The sequence below is a fragment of the Triticum urartu genome, chromosome 3 (genome assembly GCF_003073215.2).
Source record: "Triticum urartu cultivar G1812 chromosome 3, Tu2.1, whole genome shotgun sequence".
NCBI classification, from domain to species: Eukaryota; Viridiplantae; Streptophyta; class Magnoliopsida; order Poales; family Poaceae; genus Triticum; species Triticum urartu.
Window position 1 is genome coordinate 433108608 of NC_053024.1, and position 19441 is coordinate 433128048.

Genomic DNA, 19441 nt, shown 5'->3' on the forward strand with positions numbered 1-19441 from the left:
CAGAGTTTGCAGCATCACTCCAAACAAAGTCATCCGTCTTTTTCATCATCTAATACAAAGGCATTGCCTTCTTCCCTAACCGGCTTATGAACCGGCTCAAAGCAGCAACGCGACCCGTCAGTCGTTGAACGTCATTGATGCACACCGGTTTGGCCAGGGATGTGATTGCCTTAATTTTCTCCGGGTTAGCTTCAATACCTCTGTTAGACACCAAAAAACCCAAGAGTTTGCCAGCTGGGACTCCAAAAACACACTTGGCCAGGTTAAGCATCATCTTGTAGACCCGGAGGTTATCAAAGGCCTCCTTCAGATCTGTTACCAAGGTTTCCTCTTCTCTGGATTTCACCACTATATCATCCACATAAGCATGAATATTACGCCCAATCTGATTGTGAAGGAAATTCTGCACACACCGTTGATAAGTCGCCTGGGCACTTTTAAGCCCAAAAGGCATAGACACATAGCAGAAGGCTCCAAACGGAGTGATGAAAGTTGTTTTCTCCTGGTCCTTAACTGCCATCTTAATCTGATGATAACCTGAGTATGCATCCAAAAAACTCAAACGCTCGCAACCCGCCGTAGCATCAATGATCTGATCAATACGAGGGAGAGCAAAAGGGTCAGCCGGACAAGCCTTGTTCAAATCGGTGTAATCCGCACACATACGCCAGGTGCCATTCTTCTTGAGTACAAGCACCGGGTTAGCCAACCACTTTGGGTGCCCGGACGCCAAGAGTCGGGCCACCTCTTCTCCAATGGCCTTGCGCCTTTCCTCGTTAAACCATCGAAGAAACTGCCTGACCGGCTTAAACTTCGGATCAATATTAAGAGTGTGCTCAGCGAGTTCTCTCGGGACACCCGGCATGTCAGAAGGTTTCCATGTAAAGATGTCCCGGTTCTCACGGATGAACTCAATGAGCGCGCTTTCCTATTTTGGATCCAAGTTAGCACTGATAATGGACTGTTTGGATGAGTCGCCAGGCACAAAATCAACCATCTTGGTGTCATCAGCTGACTTGAATTTCAACACCGGTTCGTGCTCCGTAGTTGGCTTCTTCAAAGACGTCATATCTGCCGGGTCAACATTATATTTATAAAACTTCAACTCCTCTGTCGCACAAGCAGACTCAGCATAAGCGGCATCACCTTCTTCACATTCCAGGGCTATTTTCCGGCTTCCATGTACTGTGATGGTGCCTTTATAACCCGACATCTTGAGCTGCAGATACACATAACACGGTCGAGCCATGAACTTGGCATAAGCCAGTCGTCCAAACAGAGCATGATACACGCTTTTGATTTTAACCACCTCAAAAGTTAACTTCTCAGCTCAGGAATCATATTCATCCCCAAAGCCTACTTTCAGTTCAATCTTACCAACTGGGTATGCCGATTTACCAGGCACAACACCATGAAAAACAATGTTGGATTGTTTAAGACTCTTCTCATCAACCCCATCCAACGAAACGTCTCATAATAGAGGATGTTGATATTACTGCCTCCATCCATCAGCACCTTAGTGAACTTATATCCACCCACCTGAGGTGCCACCACCAAGGCCAAGTGACCCGGATTATCAATCCGGGGAGGGTGATCTTCCCTACTCCACACAATAGGTTGTTCTGACCACCTCAAATAACGTGGAATCGCCGGCTCAACAGCATTGACAGCCCTCTTATGAAGCTTCTGGTCCCTTTTGCATAAACTAGTGGTAAATACATGGTACTGCCCACTATTCAACTGCTTTGGATTACTCTGATACCTGGACTGTTGCTGCTGATTACTTTGGCCGGGTTGCTGATTATAACCACCCTGGTTACCCGGATGGCCCTGACCGTGAAAACTGCCTCCTCCTGAACCGGCGCCCGGGCCATGAAAGCCGCCTCCGCCTGAACCACCGCCAGGCCCGTGGCTACCATCAAACATGTTGGAATTTTTTAATGCCTTCATGATCGTACAGTCCTTCCATAGATGGGTGGCTGGCTTCTCCCAGGTGCCGTGTCTTGGACAAGGTTCATTCAGTAGTTGCTCGAGGGTGGGACCTGACCCGCCTGACCGAGGAGGCGGCCTACCCTTGCGTCGTTGGTTGTTGCCCTGTGTATTGGTGTTAGCCACAAACTCGTCAGCCTTACGTTTATTACCTCCTTAATTTGCCGGGTTATGCTGGTGACCCTTTCCGTTGTCGTTCTTCTTTCCCTTCCCTGTTTTTTCTTCATCAGACATGGGATCCTTGGTACTGTCAGAATCAGCATATTTGACGAGGGATGTCATCAACTGGCCCATGTCATTACAGTCACGCTTGAGCCGCCCCAGCTTCTGTTTCAGAGGTTCAAAACGGCAATTTTTCTCCAACATTAAGACTACAGAGTCGGCATCCATCTTATCAGATGAATGTATTATCTCCTTGACCCGACGCACCCAATGGGTCGTGGACTCACCTTCCTCTTGCTTACAATTAGTCAGGTCCATGATTGACATAGGTTGTTTACAGGTGTCCTTGAAGTTCTAAATGAACCGATCCTTTAACTCCGCCCATGAGCCGATGGAATTGGATGGCAACCCTTTCAACCAAGTGTGAGCCGTTCCATCCAACATCATAGTGAAATACTTAGCCATTGCTGCATTGCTGACCTCCAACAGCTCCATTGCCATCTCATAACTTTCAATCCATGCCCCAGGCTGTAAGTCGGCCGTGTAATTAGGCACCTTACGAGGCCCCTTAAAGTCTTTTGGCAAGCGCTCATTACATATAGCCGGCACTAGGCAAGGGACACCTCCTGTTCTTGTGGCTACTCCTGCCTCGACAGAGGTTGCCGGATAAGCCGGAAAAGCCTGATGAGTCGCCTTCTCAGCCGCCAGCTGAGTCGCCCGCTCAGCCTCTTGACGGATTCTCTCCTGATCCGCCAAGTTAAGGGCTCCACCCTGCGCCGGCTCATGCCTACGCGGTTGGTTACGACATTGAGCGTTGCTCGACATAGCGGCTGAGTCCATATGCCTGCTATAGCTCGGGCTCCGGCTTGGGCGGGGGGTTGAATGGATTCTGTCATGACTGTAAGAGTACGCATCATGCTGTGCCAGAGCCGTCTGAAGAAGTTCTCTTACCCTTCGCGTTTCAATTGCTGTCGGAGAGTCACCCTCCATCGGGAGAGCCGCCAAACGAGCCGACGCAGCAATGAGATTCTCCAAAGGGTTAGAAAAATGACCCGGTGGTATTGGTGTATAATGAGGCGGAGCAGTATCCATACGAGGTCGTTCCATGGCCCGCGGTTGAAACGGCGTCCCAGGCCCGGGTGTCGTGATCCGATTTGCCTCCGGCGGGTTACTTGCACCAGCCCCGGGTGTATGGAAAAGGTTCCTAGGATCGTACGTCAGAGGCAGACATGATTGGGTTTTCTGGTGCCTTCTCCTCATGACCTCGTTCGATGCGTTCAGATCCACCGAGAGCCGGAAAGTCTCCGCTTGAAGCTGCTGAGCACGAGCATCCGAAGCCGCCCGCTCCGCGGCCATCCTGACCTCTTCTGCTGCTAAATTTTCCTTGCCTGTGCCATCTCTTCGCATAGCCGTGCTACCTCTGCGTCATGCTGAACTCTATCCACCGGCTCCACTACAGCAGTCAACAGAGCCGTCAACTTATCTGTGAGGTCCATTAGCATCTGAGTCGGTGGGCGCGCGGGGTCTCCTGACCCGGCTGCTGCCGACCCGGAGGTTATTGTTGTTGCTGCTGTGGAATTCTGACTGGGTTGAGTGCCAGCCATGAAAACTCCGGCTCGATTCGGCGGCTCAGAGAGGTCCGGAATACTGCTGCCATCGGAACAGCCCCCAAGCACGCCATCCTGTAGCTGATACAAAGAATCTGTCTCGCCTAAGGACGACTCACCGTCAGAATAGATGGCCGTCTCACCACCGTCCACTAATCCTTCAGAGAATTCAACTCCATGGATGCAACCCATGAAGGCATGCTTCACGGCAGGCCGGGCCCGAGCGGATCTCACACGCTGAGCCATCTCAATGAGGTTGGTGCAGACGTCCGGCTCAGGGCCTGATTCACCGATCCGGCCGATGAAGACATGGATTCCGCCAAAGGGGACCCGGTACCCGTACTCAATTGAGCCGGCCTCGGGGCCCCAGCCTTCGTCATCGATGTAGAGCTTGCCGCGACGACTCTTGGTCATCCGGCCCACAGTGTATCCCTTGAGCCCTTCGAAATTGCCCTTCAAGAACTCAAATCCACCGTGCGCTGGCCCCACGGTGGGCGTCAACTGTCATGGAATTGTCACGGCAGATGTCCTAGAAAAAGGACTTAGTCGTAGGACCATCGCAATTAGGAAGCTTAAAGGGGTTAATCGGGACAAAGGACGCGAGAGATTTATACTAGTTCGGCCCCTTACGATGAAGGTAAAAGACTACGTCTAGTTGTGTTGGAATTGTTGGGGTTTCGAAGACCAGGGAGCGAATATGCTTGTCCTGGCTTCGAGTTGTTATTTCTTGTCCTAAGCCGCCGCCGGGTCGTCCCCTTATATACATGGATTGACGCCTGGCGGCCTATAGAGTCCCGGCTGGCTCAAAAAACGTGTCCGACTCAGTGACTTTTTTTATATGCCTTTCTTTACAAGTCTTTCCTTACATACGACGGTTTACAATATTGGGCCTTAAGCCGCCTCTGGGCTTAGGTCTTCTATAAGTCTTTAACAAACTATCACCTTGAATATTACCGGGCTTCTTTTGTAACCCGCCATTGGGGTTGACCCGGCCCCTCCTGGGCGGGTCATACCTAGTAACTATATCCCCAACACACCCTAAACCCTGGCGCAGCCCCTCCTGCCTTCTACCACCATATTCTCTCAGTACGACTTGGCAAAGCCCTGCCGGAGTAACTCCACCACCATCTCCATCACACCGTCGTGTTGGTTGAGATCCCATCCACTTCTCCCCCTTCTCTTGCTGGACGGATCAAGGAGGAGGAGACGTCACCGAGCCGCACGTGTGCTAAACTCAGAGGTGCCGTCTGTTCGGCGCTAGATCGGTTTGAATCATGATTGGATCGCTAAGAGTATGACTACATCAACCTCGTTATATACGCTTCCGCTTTCGGTCTACAAAGACATGTAGACACACTCCCCTCTCGTTGCTATGCATCTACTAGATTGGACATTGGGTGTTTCCTAGAATTTTTTTTTGATTTTCATGCTTCGTTTCCCATCACCCTAGAACAAACCCTAGCACACGGCGGAAAAATTAGGCCAAAGAGCTTAGCTTAGCAAAAAAAACTTAAATGCCAAAAACGCCTCTCCTTTGCAGATTTTGTTGTTGTACGTTCGTATAAGGTCTACGCTACATCAAATGAAGTATCAAAATATGTTCAGGATGGTGCGTATGCGGGTGGAGCGGGTGCCGAGAAAGATATTTACCTAACATGGTCGCAACATAATCTCCGTCTCTAGCCACTACCTCCTTCGCTAGGCACAATGTCTGTCCTATACGACCTTGCCGATACATTTTTCTATTTTTTTTAGACTGTGGATGTTTTTTTTAGACTGTGGATGTTTGCCCCCCCCCCTAACGATCGAGCGGACATCTCGTATCAGCAGTTAATTAGCGATAAGATTTGCAGGTACAACGTCCTTGGCCCCCCCTCGATCGTTACGCGAATACTAGAGAAAGGAAAAAGGCCCATGTACAAGCCCACTGGTTAGTCATTTTCTAAGTTCATGCCAAGGTAGATTGTACGATGGGCCTCCGCTAAATCTCTTGGCGTTGAGCATTCTGTCGGTGATTAGGGCGTGCTAGATTAGCGCTGAACCGCTGCCGTCCGACGCCTTCGCCGCCTGCCTATCTCTGCTCTTCCATCTAACCTGATTCTTTGCCTCAAAAAAAAAATCTAATCTGATTCATACGGCAATGCAGGCTGCTTCACCCACCAATTATTCATGCTAGCCAACGAACTTACCGAGGTTAACACATCGCACCACCTACTAATCTCTCTCAATTCTAATCTTGTTCATATATCTTAAATTCTCATATGACAATGTTTAATAGCACGGCATCTCATGTCATATTTCAGAGTAGTTTGATCATCACATTCGTCTTCTTGGCGTTTAAGTGGAATTATTGATCAATATTAGCTATTGCTACACACGCTCCGGCAGCCAAAAAAAACTTATGTTCCCAGGCAAAGTTAAATGAGAATGATACATGAATATAAATTATTATATAATCTATGAGGCATAATATTCGTTGGCTTCATGCCTGGCTCCGCCCTTGAACCTTGAATGTTTGATCGTGTGCATCTTACCTATCAAAGGTCGGGTATTGCTCATTATGATTTTATATCCACTTAATGCCGTATTATGAGATAATAAAAAGGCCCTTTATCAAAAAATGTAGGAGCTTGCTCATTTGTAATTTTGTGTACCAAGACTGTCAGGCCGACAGGCCTCGACAGCTTGCAAATCTACGTACTCCATTTGCAACAACTTGTAGTATTCTACGTCCAGCGTTCAGTCTGTCGTTTCACTAGCAAGTTGTGAGGTGTATTTATCTGAATGTCTGTATTAGTATGTTGTTTGCCTTGAGAATTAAGCAGTGGACGTCAGACCCCGTTCCTGCCAGTAGTATTTGTCTTTCACCGAGCAGTTGCTGCTAAATGCCGGTTTATCGTCAAACCAGCAGGTTGCCGCTAGCGATAAAAGTGCATCCTGTGAGGCTTAGCCTGATGAGTGACCACTCGAGTGCTTGTTACTGCATACTGTACTATAGTAACTACATGTGCAGAGAGCAGCTGTGCCTTGTGGGGTGTGCCTCCCCACCCATTTGTATACGCCATCTTAGATGAACTACAACGAAGTACTCCGGAGTATAATAATACTGATGTACAGCAGTGCTGTATCAATCAGATTATCAATGCTGCTGTCGTGACCAGGACACACTTGCGTGCGTATAAATCAGACACCTGCCGTATGCGGATGTATAAAGAAGAGAAGGTGGAGGACCGGTGCCAGGACTATCTGAGCGTAGATTAGATTCTTGCAAATGGATTCTGCAGCGGTGCAATAAAGGAATAGGACGAGTGCAGAAATCAATGACGATTAGGCGAGAGTGTATACGATACGAAGCTGACCGTAGCGAACGCGACAGTAAGGAAAAGCCAGACGTGTAGCCACATACTCCTCCTACGTGTTACGTGTTGGCGAACCTCCGCGACAGCACAGTACGCCTGGCGCCGGGTGCAATGCAGTGCAGTGCAGGGGCGGTGATTGTTTGTGAGCAAGGGCATGTGGATTCAGGGCTTCTTTATTGGCCTCTGTCTTGCCTTCACAAAATGTACCAGTTACCCGAAAATCACATCACGTGTGTTTACGTGCATTTTGGTCTGGTTGAACAAATGCAGACCAGAAATCAACATCCACATGTTGATTAATTGCATGCCTCAAGACCAGTATGCCGCGGCGTACTGGACTAGGACGCTTGTGTCGCCGAAGGACGACAACGACGCGGTGCAGATGGTGGCCAGGGTGCCGACGGCAGGCAACCGTGCAAGACCCATAGTTCTTGATGAAGACGATGATAGCGAAGACGATGAGGAAGAAAAGAAGATGGCTATGCCCCCCGCCGCTCGACGCGACTCCAGAGTCGTCGCGGCTAGACAAAAAAGTTTGTACCCCCAATCCCCACCCCCGATGTAATCGAAAAATGACCCTATGAACCCTAAACAGCGTCGGTGCATAATCGATGGATTGGAGTGTTCATCGGCAGTGTTTCCCCTAATCCAATCCCCACCCCATGTTCAATCCCCTCTCCAATTGTGTGCTCGAATCAAATCTAACCCGAGTAGAAAGCAGTAAATCTAGAGACAGGGCAAGGACTTACCGCCATGGCCGATGCGCTCCGGTGGAGTTCTGCAGTCGCTCCGATCATAGCCGCCGTCCTGGATCATCCTGATGTCGCTCTGGTGGTCGCCGCCGCCGGTATGAGTGGGGAAGAGGGAAGAGAGCGGTGAGGGAGGTGAGGGTAATTTATAACAACGCCTCACGAAACAAAGCGACGTCTCGAGACCACATCCACGCGTGCAACCGCCCACGCCCACATGACCGGGTTGCACCGCTTGGGCCTGGCTTCACAAAAACGACCGATTTGAGCTTTCCTCTAGATACAGCCCCAGAGATGCTTTAAAGTTCGTGCTATGCAGACCCTACAGTTAATGCGGATAGCCAAACGGGCCAAAAAAAATTCCACGCAGACCTCGCTGAGGTATATGTGGGCTACCAAACTCTTCCTAAGGGGTTGTTTGGATAGGTGGTACATAGAAAACAAATTCTCTATAAACCAAGAACAGAGGCTAACAGAATAAAATCTCGTTTGGATGCTCTAACTAATTTGCGTTTTTGGAATACTTGATTTTCGAAAACCTCAAAATCTGCGTTTATAGAAAAACGACTATTGGTCGTTTTTGTAAAAGCTTGATTTGCATATACTCCATCGCAACTAATCGGCGTCCTCCAACCTGCCACGGCATGGCCGACGCCGCGTCACATCTCCGCTGCCTGATATGATACTCCTCGCGATTCATCCTCCAGCCTCGGCTATGGCCATGAACGCATCGACGTGCCGCTGTCTGGTAGGGATGCTCCTCGAGTAGTCGTGCTCGTCCTCCGGCCACGACATGGCCGTCGCTGCGTTTGCGCCCAGGATTCCGCTGGCTCGCGGCCGGAGCTAGGATGATGTATCGACGCCATCGGTGATGTGCGTCACCTGTGGCATGTCACCGGCTGGTCGGTGTATATAAAGACCACATACGAGATGGCGGCCAGGAGCGCCCCGACGGCGACGGCACCCTCGGCGAGCTCCTGGAACCGCATGGTCAGCAAGGGCGCGCGCGAGCTCATGCTAGACAAGGACGACTGCACCTCCCTCGAGTCTCTCGACATGTATGGGGTACATGGCACGTAGAACACCGAGACCTGGAGTACTTCATGCGAGTACCCAACGCCCGTGATGGTCGTATACGTACTTGACTAGTATGAGCAGAAGTGAAGCACGTACTGGCGGCTGCGCGTGGAGTCGTCCAAGGTCGGTCCAAGGGAAGGCGAGTAATGGCGTTGAGGGACTGAGAGCATTACTAGTAGAACCCTCAAACCCTCGAACCCTCACTAGCGTTTTAAGGGTCCAAAAATGATTTTTTTTGTGCACTTTTACGGATTGAAAAACAGGGACAAAGATTAGAACCCTCAAACCCAACCCTTATAACGGAATATTCCCCATGAACGACGTTGTCGTTGCGCGCGGGAGGTCGACGGGGCGGCCGCCGGCGACGAGGGTGACTAGCAGCGGCGGTCGCGGGCGTGGGCGCGGGAGTTGGAAGGATTTTTCCCTCCCGCGCGAGTATAACCGCCAAATGAGGGTTGGGGTAGATTTTGCTCCCCAACCCTTATTTTTGAGGATTGGGAGAGGGTTTGAGGGTTGGACCTTTACAAAAATTTAAGGGTTTGAGGGTTAAGGGATTCTAGTCTACGGCTTTTTTTTGACGAAAACTGTAAAAAAAACAATTATTTTTAGGAGTTTGAGGGTTTGAGGGCTCTACTAGTAATGCTCTGAGGACCGAAAACAGAGGAGGAATGAATGTTGGAGCCTGCGTACCGTCTCCAATGGTCGAGTCGAGGAAGTAAGAGAGAAAGAGAAAGTCACGGCAAGAGTATTTTATCGAGGGAAGGTCACGGGAGGAGTCAGGACTCAAGAGGTAAGCCAAACATATTTTTCTATAAACTGGTTTTACATAAAATAATTTGTAAAACCGGTTTTGCTAAACATCAGCTAAAAACACGTTCTGTATAATCCCATGGCTAATCTTTGTTAGCCTAACAACCACTAAGAGACGTGTAGGCTGTGGAGATCGATCGTCTTGGAGACGGAGATAGCGCTGAAAATGTGGGCATCGACCATTGTCCTAGGGGAGAGGTCACGGCTGATCAAGTCACCGACCGAGCGGGGCAACCTATTTTGGAAGCCAACTACTGTATTAATAAGCGATGGATGCACGGCCATGAGCGGCATGGCGGAGATGGATGTATGGATGAATGATTGGACAAGGAGCACGGGAGAAGGGAATCGGAGATTGCGACGGCGTCCGCATGCGGGCAGGCAGCGGTTGCGGCCCGGGCGATGCGCGGACAAACGCGCGGCTCTTGCGTTCCGCCCGTGACCGTTGCCCCCATGTGAGCCGGGCATGTGCGCGCCAGTCCGCGCGCTCGTCTTCTACCGCGCCCTCTTGCCCTGTTCATGGCCACACGTTAATTCGGTGGGCTTCGTTCCCACCAGCTTCACCTTCACCTTCACGTACAAGGTTGATGTGCGCGAGCAGCTCAAAACCGTTGGCTGCCACGGGCACGGGAGTACGTATGCTTGGTTCAGAAACGGACTAGCCTCCGCCTCGGCTAGATGCTAGCTCGTCCCGTCAGTGATCGATCACATGTCTGCCTTTGGTTTTGGCAACCGATCGAAAAGTGGGCACATACGCATAACTGCACTGCGTGCACAGCCATGGCATGGCAGAGACGCATCAATCTTCCACAGCTTAAAAACAAAGAAGCAGGGATCTGGCATGGCACCTCTATAGATTAAGGCTTCCTTTGGTTTAGAGGAATTTCATAGGAATTCTAGAGGATAGGATTCTTATAGGATTTTTTCCTTTAGAGCCCTTTGGTTCATAGGAATGGATTTCAATTCCTACATAGGATTGGTTCCTATCCTCCACATTTCATAGAAAAATAAAAAAGAGCCTAGACTCTGGAAAAATTTCTTTGGTGTCAATCAAATGACATCTTGTTTCCTATTCCTACTCATAGGATTTGAGATACATGTCATCTCATTTCCTACAAGATTCCTATTCCTATGATAATCCTATCCTATGAACCAAAAGAGGCCTAAACGTACGGACAACCATGTCTATCATTGAACACGGGGGCAAAACCGCCGAGGATGCCGGGTAAAGCACATTCATAGCCATCTGGGTAAACTGACTAAATTCTGCAAAGCAAATGAGCTGTTAGGCTTGCCTGAGATGACTTTTTTTTTACTTGCTTCCCTCCTTGTTTCTTAGAGCTGTAAACAGAACAAAAAATATTTTGGTTCAGCGAGATGCATGTGAGCGTTAGTAATTCCGTATATTGGGCCGATCAGCATAATCACAATTGATATGGCGATTTTGAATGAAAAGGACATTTTAGCAGGGTCAATAAAAAAAAAGGATGTCCTAATGTCCTATTGACAAGTGAGTCTCACAATATGAAGGCAGCCAATATATAGACTCTGGGTTTGTGCATCACCTTGGTATCCTCCATAATGCATATGGATCTTGGATTAGCTGCCAAACTGGACATACTAGCGCTCTAATTGCACGTGATCTCTTGGACCACAGGGAAGGATATATATAAAGGAGAACGGCCGTTTTGTTTCCCCACAAAATCTGCTCGTGAATAAATCGTATGCTTCATTCCTGTTCCAGTAAATCGGTGTCAAAGAAGATGCGGAGCAAAGGGTATAGATGTGATTATAGCAGAGAGAGATTACTGAATATGTCATAATAGATGTGGTTCACCACCGACAAGTTCTCACTGAATAACCGCCGTAAACAAATTGCCAAGCATACATGATCATGGCGAGGAGCATAAGCAACAAGAAGACATCACTTACCAATTCCCTGTGCAGCTACAAGACCTTTGCATGCACGTGAGTTGGGGCCCCATTTCCCGCATTCATTTTCATCTAATCTTGAGAGGGAGGCGCAAACGTGGCCGCCCTGAATCTGAAGCTTGTTATTTAAAGAGAAGCCTCTGTCTTTCCCTCCTCACAAGCAATCCACACCTCTTGTGTATGCTGTCTATCTATCTACTCCCCAAGCACGTACAAACACTCTCCACACAGCTAGCCAACAGGTACAACAGACACAAGGATGAAGCTCAGAGTAAAAGGCTTCGGCCTCCTGCTTCTCCTTGTCTTGCTTGCTCTATGCTCCACCATTGATGTCTGTGACGCGAGGAGAGGCAAGCATTGGAGGCCAAGGAGCTCGCCGAGCTCCTCTCTGCTCAAGAAGAAAGGGAAGGCAAAGAAGGGCAGCTCCCACCGGCAGCACGGGGGCAACCGGCGAAGCCCGCCACCAGCCCCCCCTGGTGTTGGCAAAGGACACCAGACGCCATACCAGCCAAGCCCCAATGTACCTGTAAGTCCGAGCCCGAGCCCGAGCCCCAAGCCGAGCCCTGCCAAAGGCAATGGACATACAAGTCCACAGCCTCCATCTCCAAGCTGTGGAAAGGGCAGGCAGCCACCGCCGCAGCCACCACCTGTGGCCTCAGCCTCACCGGGCGCGGTGTTTAACGTGGTTGATTTCGGAGCCAAGGGTGATGGAATTTCAGACGATACAAAGGTTGGTCAACATCACTGCCCCTCAAATTGCTGTTTTATCGAGAGAAAATTCGCTAACTTGTGTAGCATCATGCATTCCCCGACTCAGAAATTCTCACTGCCAATTCCATTTTGCACTGCCCATTACCCACGCATGATTACTGTCCTATGATCCATGATCATCGACTACTCTCACATGATTTCCAGTGCAGAGCCGCAGGAAATTGTCACTAGTGACATACCTTTCTGTAGTCAGTATTTGCATGACTGCCTGTGCTTGCCGGAAATTTTATTTGTTTCTTTTTGGATTGTTCTGTCCTTCACATGTCCACACTTCAAGCTGGTACGGCTTCCCCTTTTTGAGGAATCACGTTCTCTTGGTGAACAAAGTGGGCATCAAGTCAGGGTTAACAAAAAACTGAAGAATATATTCAGGGTTCGCAAGAAAAACATCGATATTTTTTCAAAATATTGTTTGCACGCGGGAAACATATCGATGGCAAAAATTGGGATCGACCAACTATACCTTTTTTTAGTGTTATATAGTTCTGGAAAACCAGTTCCTTAAATTTTTTTCTTAAAAAGATTGAAATGTTTTATGTAGAGGCATACTTGAAATCCAAAATACACACCAGAAAATAAAAATCAATGGTGGTTAAATTCATGGAAATTGGGAGATGCATTGAAAGTTTCCAAAAATTAAGCTTCAACCAACATTTAACAGTGTACTTGGGTTTCTTTTCAGCCAAAAGAAATCCTCATTTTCTGGGTACGGTTTAGGATAGTTTCACTCCGACAAAACCATAGGGGCACAGTGGAACTATATAGGAGTACTATGATTAGCTTAGTCTAGTCTTTTGAGAACAAACCTCTAATAAATTAGTGTGCATGCAGGCTTTTCAAGCAGCGTGGGCTGCTGCGTGCAAGCTGGGAGCGTCTACAGTTCTCGTACCATCAGAACTAGAGTTCCTTGTTGGGCCAATCTCCTTTTCTGGGCCTTACTGCAAACCAAACATTCTTTTCCAGGTAATTCTGCACCTAATGCCAAATATGCACCTGAGAAAGCTTTCCCCTTGCCTCCCTTTCTTCTAGATTCTATACTAACATACTAACATACAAATATGTACCTGCATTGAACAACACAACTCCTATGTACTCTTACATATGCAGGGAAAATGATCTCTTGATGTTATGAGCATGTAACAGATTCCAATGCTACATTTGATATATCAAAATAATTCGAAGTGTTTTCATGTTTAAGACCGTAAAACATTTCCAATGCCACATTGATACCTCCTCTGTTCACAAATATAAGATGTTTTAGAGTGACCATACAAGTCTCTAAAACGTCTTATATTTATGTACTTGTCACTCAAATGGATGTATCTGGCACTAAAATACATCTAGATACATCCGTTCGACTGTTTGAGCGACAAGTAATAAGGATTGGAGGGAGTAATTTAAATTATTTCTACGTCTAAGATCACGCCGCGGCAGGTTTCAAGTGGTGGGATGTTTGAAAATAGAAATGAAACGAAATTTTCATGTGTACAAAGAGAAACAAACTCCAATCTGGCAAAGGTGAAAGACAAAAACATAACGGGGTTAAATGATGTGCTAATTTTGCAGCTCGAAGGGACGATCTTAGCCCCAACAAATGCTAAAGCATGGGGTTCTGGCTTGCTTCAATGGCTTGAATTCACCAAACTAAGTGGGTTATCAATTCAAGGCAGTGGCACCATAAATGGTAGGGGGCAACAGTGGTGGACCTACTCAGACCCAAATGACGATGAGGATGACGACACAGTAAGACCCGACCATCTAGTATTACTAGATCACTCAATTCAAAAGTTGGTCTATTAATCACTAACCTTGGATACATTCCAGCAGTACAATCAGGAGCTTGAAAGGATGCCACGGGTTAAACCTACGGTAAGATCACTATCTTTAGTGCACATTCAGTACTGTATACCAAAACAAACATCTGGCAGTTTTGATTCCATACTCTGATGCAGGCATTGAGGTTCTATGGTTCTTCAAATGTCGTAGTGGCTGGCATCACAATTGTCAACAGCTCACAGTGCCATCTCAAGTTTGACAACTGTCAAGGGGTGCTGGTCCACGACCTGACAATATCCTCCCCTGAGAACAGTCTCAACACCGACGGAATACACCTGCAGAACTCCAAAGATGTCAGCATTCATCATACCAACTTGGCTTGCGGTAATTCCTCTTTATGACTAACTTCAAGAAGAATTTTGTTTTGCCAATCTAGCATGCATTCATATTATGTTCAGCAATTTTTTTTGCCAACACGTGTCCACGTGAAACATATCTTCAACCAGAATTTGAGAACACAAGACAATTTATATATTCCAACAAACTATAATATAAGGCATATGATCAACTGAAAGCATGTCCCTCTGTTCTGCAAGCTCTGCAGTGCGGCGGACAGTTCCAGACTTAGGGTACACTGGAAAAGGGTGGCGAATCGTATCGAAGCATCTTTTGCAGTTACACAAAAGTAGTACAATGAGTATATAGCACAGATCACATGGCATCTTTTGTCTTGTTCCATGCAGGTGACGATTGCATCTCCATCCAGACAGGATGTAGCAACATATACATACACAATGTGAATTGTGGACCAGGCCATGGAATCAGCATTGGTGGACTAGGCCGGGACAACACAAAAGCATGCGTCTCTAATGTAACAGTAAGAGATGTCAACATGTTCAGAACAATGACTGGTGTCAGAATCAAGACCTGGCAGGTAAGATCAATAATTAAAGAAAGAGCATGCAGAATAAACTCATAATACCTACTGAGCTAAACCAATTGAATTCTCCTTGCAGGGTGGTATAGGACTGGTTCAAGACATAAGGTTCTCAAACATACAAGTCTCCGAAGTTCAAACACCTATTATGATAGACCAGTTCTATTGCGACAAAAGAACCTGCACAAATCAAACATCAGCAGTGGCAGTATCAGGCGTTCAGTATGAGAACATCAGAGGGACATTTACAATCAAGCCTCTCCATTTTGCATGCAGTGACAGCTCACCTTGTTCAGGGATCACACTTACCGGAGTACAACTTAAACCCGTGCAAATAGCCCACTACCACCTAAACAATCCATTCTGTTGGCAAGCTTTTGGGGAACTCTTCACTCCAACCATCCCTCCCATAGCTTGTCTGCAGATTGGAAAACCTGCTGGGAACAACTTGCAGACATACCATGACATATGCTGAAACACAGATAGTATCCTCATCCATTAGTTGGTGCTTATTCATGAGTGGTCGTTGTGATGCTTCCGACCCTTTGCACCATTGCTTCGTCATGTGCATATATACACAGTTAATTTATGTTTTGTTATCACAGCAAGTGTGTCATGTTTGTGGTAAAGGAAACATAGATATTTTCATATAAAATGGGCAGGCAGGCAGATTATATGTGTGAGCTGAAAAAATATAGCGCATGTTATTCTATGCTAATACAAAGTATTAAGTGTTAAAAAATAATAGTACAGCACTTTTGCACATTGCTACACCCTACTATTTAATAAAAACAGTGCCAGCATCTGTAAAGGTGAAGCAAATGTTAACGACCCAAGAATCCCAATGACAATGTTGAATGTACAATATGCAATAACTCAATTAAGATTCAGAAACAGATTGCTACAATATAATATGTTTAGATGACCAACAAAGTATACTGATTGATTAATCGAAGGAAAAGTTTGTTTTGGCACTTGGGCAGAAGGAACAGAAAAATGATATTAAAATGAACTGTTAGAAGAATGAACAAGTACAATACATCCAGCTTCTAAGCAACAAATGCTAAAAGCATTTGCAACATACACATTCTGTATTCAAGACATGTAGCAGTGCAGCGCGAAAAGGAAATGTGTGTGTTTTTAGATTTAGCTAGAAAGATTTTGACGGACGGATAGAAAAAAAAAGTTCAAATAGATCAACTTAATTAGATAATAATGGTGTAAAAATAGAATGAGTGAAAGCAAATTAACCATTAGAACATGACAGAGAAGTGACCATTTGTTAACTACTCCCTCCGTAACTAAAAAACGTCTTATATTAAGTAATGGAGGGAGTAGGTTATCATGATCACGCATAAGCATTTTTACCATCTTTCTAGCATTATAACTCGGCGAGAATCAGCTATCTTTGAATAAGGGAACAACAAATATAAGCTATAATGGAAGATACGTAGATTGGTGCAACACTTACTGAACCTTACAATGTGATCTCACTTCTAGGTGGACAGCCAACATGTTAACGCATAAGCATTTTTACTGTCTTTCCATCATTATTATAACTTCTAATCTAATTGCCTGTCAGTTCCATGCACTCGGATGAGCTAAGGCATTAACTTTTACATAGTTGGCCCATACAGCTTATATACCCATCTCTAAATTATCACGACCAACACTAAATAAATAAAGTGCTGCCATCAGGAAGCAAAATTACAATATTTAAATACCAAGACTAATTCACACATCTATTTTGGAATGGATGTAACTATCTACATTAACCACATTTCTTAACTATAACAGATTATTATTTAAAAGTAGAGTTTTGTATGAAGATCACATCAAACCATATTATTAGGGAATTTCATCATACATAATGCTAGCACACATGTAAACTCAATGTACTCCCTCCTTCCATCTATATAGGGCCTAATGCGTTTTTTAAGACCGTCTTTCACTATTGACAAGATTAATAGTACATGACATGCACAATGTGAAAATTATATCATTGAAAACTCCTTTCACACATGAATTTAACGGTGTGCATTGTGTAAGTTGCATGTCATATATTATTGCTCTAATATTTGGTCAAAGTTAGCCTCGAAAAACGCATTAGGCCCTATATAGATGGAAGGAGGGAGTAAGTCAATTGATAAACATGAAAATATACCACAACCACCATTCTTATTGAGATATTACTACCAATATGCTTTCAAGCAACACTTTCCCCAATAATCCTTATTTATGTTGATCAAACAGCTTGTGAAGAAGTTTCATGTTTGCATGGACTTCATTGCACCAGATTTGCCACCACGGAAAGATTAGGATTTCTTAGTGCATTGTTTGATATAAATATTGCTATGCCAGAAACAAACATAATGGCAAAATACATGGGGCCATACAGCCATGTTATACAAAGATATACTAGCATATGATGTGTTCTCAAGTACGTATAATACATGCTGGCCAATGCAAGAGATGCACTAACATCACTGCGCATTATCCAGTTAAAGGCTATGAACTTGCCATTGTATAAAATACACATTCATGGCTCAGTTATTTGGTTGTTACAACTACGGCCAGGATGTAATCTTTGCTTTGTACTTTAAATTTTGAGAAAAGAAGAGGTCAACACAATCTCGTGGAAAGAGAGAAAGTACAGTATATCCCCAATATCATAGCATGCAAAATACTATTCAGATATTCATTGTTGGAAAATAATGCTTCATTCATAAATAGTGAAATTTCTGTGTACAATTTCATTAATGTTGTACATAACTAGACATAGCAAAACTGCCAAAACTAGAATGACAGCAGTGTATGCACCAACAAACAGTTCCACAAACACTTGAATTTGTAGCTCAGCTTGATGATGCACTTGGAAAGTTTGCAGAACCTGTTTGTACAGTAGCAGACAAAGATTTCAGAATTGCTTAATAGAGCATGAAAAGACACACAAACCAGGCATGTTTAAGATGAAGAAGACTGACGCAATCATCTTGAAAAACTAACGACATCCTTTGTCCCTCTGTAGTTTGATATGGTTTCAGGGCTTGCTTGTCCTGTTATTTCCACGTATTTGTCCTCCAGACTCTATTGGAAATGAGAAAGTTCGACTAGGCGTAAGCAAAGTTACAAAATGAGATACGGCATAACAAATCATAAACACACGCGCACATGCTTCAAGAAATATTATGCCATGTCATTCAGCAAATATACCAAACCTTAACAAACCAAAAACCCAAAGTCATGTAACTCCAGCCAATAAAGCATTAAAAAAAAACTCCAACCAAGAAAGACTAACACATTTACAAAAAAAAGGATCATATCTTCATCATGAACAGCCCTGTTGATAACAAGCAAATTAGTGCTTCTATGCTCTCCCAAAAGAAAAGCAAAATTTGGAGGGACATTAGTGTCTTATTTGCAGCGCCCCACTATTCCAATAATTACAACACTGCTGGCTTTTGAGAGAGCACATAAGCACAATAACTAATATCAAATGATATTCCCAGTGTAACTACACCAACTTCGGATTCACAGCTACTAACCTTCAGCTGCTCATGTATGCTCTCAACAACATCCATAGTCATTCTGTCAAAGAAAAGGATTCCCTGCAAATCCACAAGTTGATGGTGAGTGGTCATGTGACTATAGTGCTGAATGTGTTCACACACCAATATAAGCCCTTCATTACGTAAATTGAGGTGTCCTTAGACCCAATTGGTTTGTTGGATCAAAAGTAACATGGACAGTGAAGTAAAGTTTAGTTGGCCATTGAATATGTCATTCACATAAATGAACTCATACCTGTAAATGAACTCATTTAGTTGGCTAGTGGACGATTTAATTCAAAAATCTTACATAAATACATGACAAAATTAAGTTTGATCAAGGTTAAGCTCATACCTGTAAATGATCAAACTCATGCTGGAAAACTCTTGCAGATAGTTCTGATAATTTAACTTTGATCTTTGCTCCACTAGCATCTTGAGCATCAATTTTAACAGTGTCTGGTCTCTGCATAGCACAGTGGTGAAAGATAATTGCAAATGCCATATCCCATAAATTAGTAAAATCCTCCTTTTTCAGAAGAACGCAAATACTAAATATAAAGAGTACTATGATAGGATCAACAAAGGTGGATATTAGTTGCATTCCCTAACTTATCTACTCCCATCATTTGTTAGATATCTGATACTTTTGTCATATATATGAACGCTTAGTGACATAATATAGATAGTTAAGATAATAAGTATGGTCTATGTTAACAAGCTT

The 19441-nt window shown here is 45.3% G+C and overlaps 2 protein-coding genes and 1 long non-coding RNA gene across 4 annotated transcripts; 1 reads left to right on the plus strand and 2 right to left on the minus strand.

The window, feature by feature from the left end:
* Positions 1-10707: 10707 nt before the first annotated feature.
* On the minus strand, positions 10708-15351 carry LOC125544218. Its single transcript, XR_007299327.1, has 5 exons — positions 15215-15351; positions 14399-14567; positions 14265-14320; positions 11319-11488; positions 10708-11094 (listed from the first exon to the last, which is right to left on the minus strand). It is a non-coding gene; the product is annotated as an uncharacterized LOC125544218 (long non-coding RNA).
* On the plus strand, positions 11518-15843 carry LOC125544216 (polygalacturonase At1g48100-like). 2 transcript variants are annotated; one of them, XM_048707818.1, is made up of 7 exons: positions 11518-12415; positions 13288-13419; positions 14023-14199; positions 14281-14325; positions 14409-14616; positions 14976-15166; positions 15249-15843. In XM_048707818.1, exons 1-7 carry the CDS (start codon positions 11945-11947, stop codon positions 15642-15644), a joined length of 1620 nt encoding a protein of 539 aa, XP_048563775.1. In that variant the 5' UTR covers positions 11518-11944; the 3' UTR covers positions 15645-15843. The 2 variants fall into 2 exon arrangements, with proteins under 2 accessions (XP_048563775.1, XP_048563776.1); XM_048707819.1 differs by having other exon boundaries at positions 14284-14325.
* Positions 15844-17870: 2027 nt separating this feature from the next.
* LOC125544217 (peptide deformylase 1B, chloroplastic-like) lies at positions 17871-19359 on the minus strand. Its single transcript, XM_048707820.1, has 4 exons — positions 19073-19359; positions 18715-18777; positions 18154-18256; positions 17871-18059 (listed from the first exon to the last, which is right to left on the minus strand). Exons 1-3 carry the CDS (start codon positions 19319-19321, stop codon positions 18158-18160), a joined length of 411 nt encoding a protein of 136 aa, XP_048563777.1. The 5' UTR covers positions 19322-19359; the 3' UTR covers positions 17871-18059; positions 18154-18157.
* Between the last annotated feature and the right edge of the window lie 82 nt (positions 19360-19441).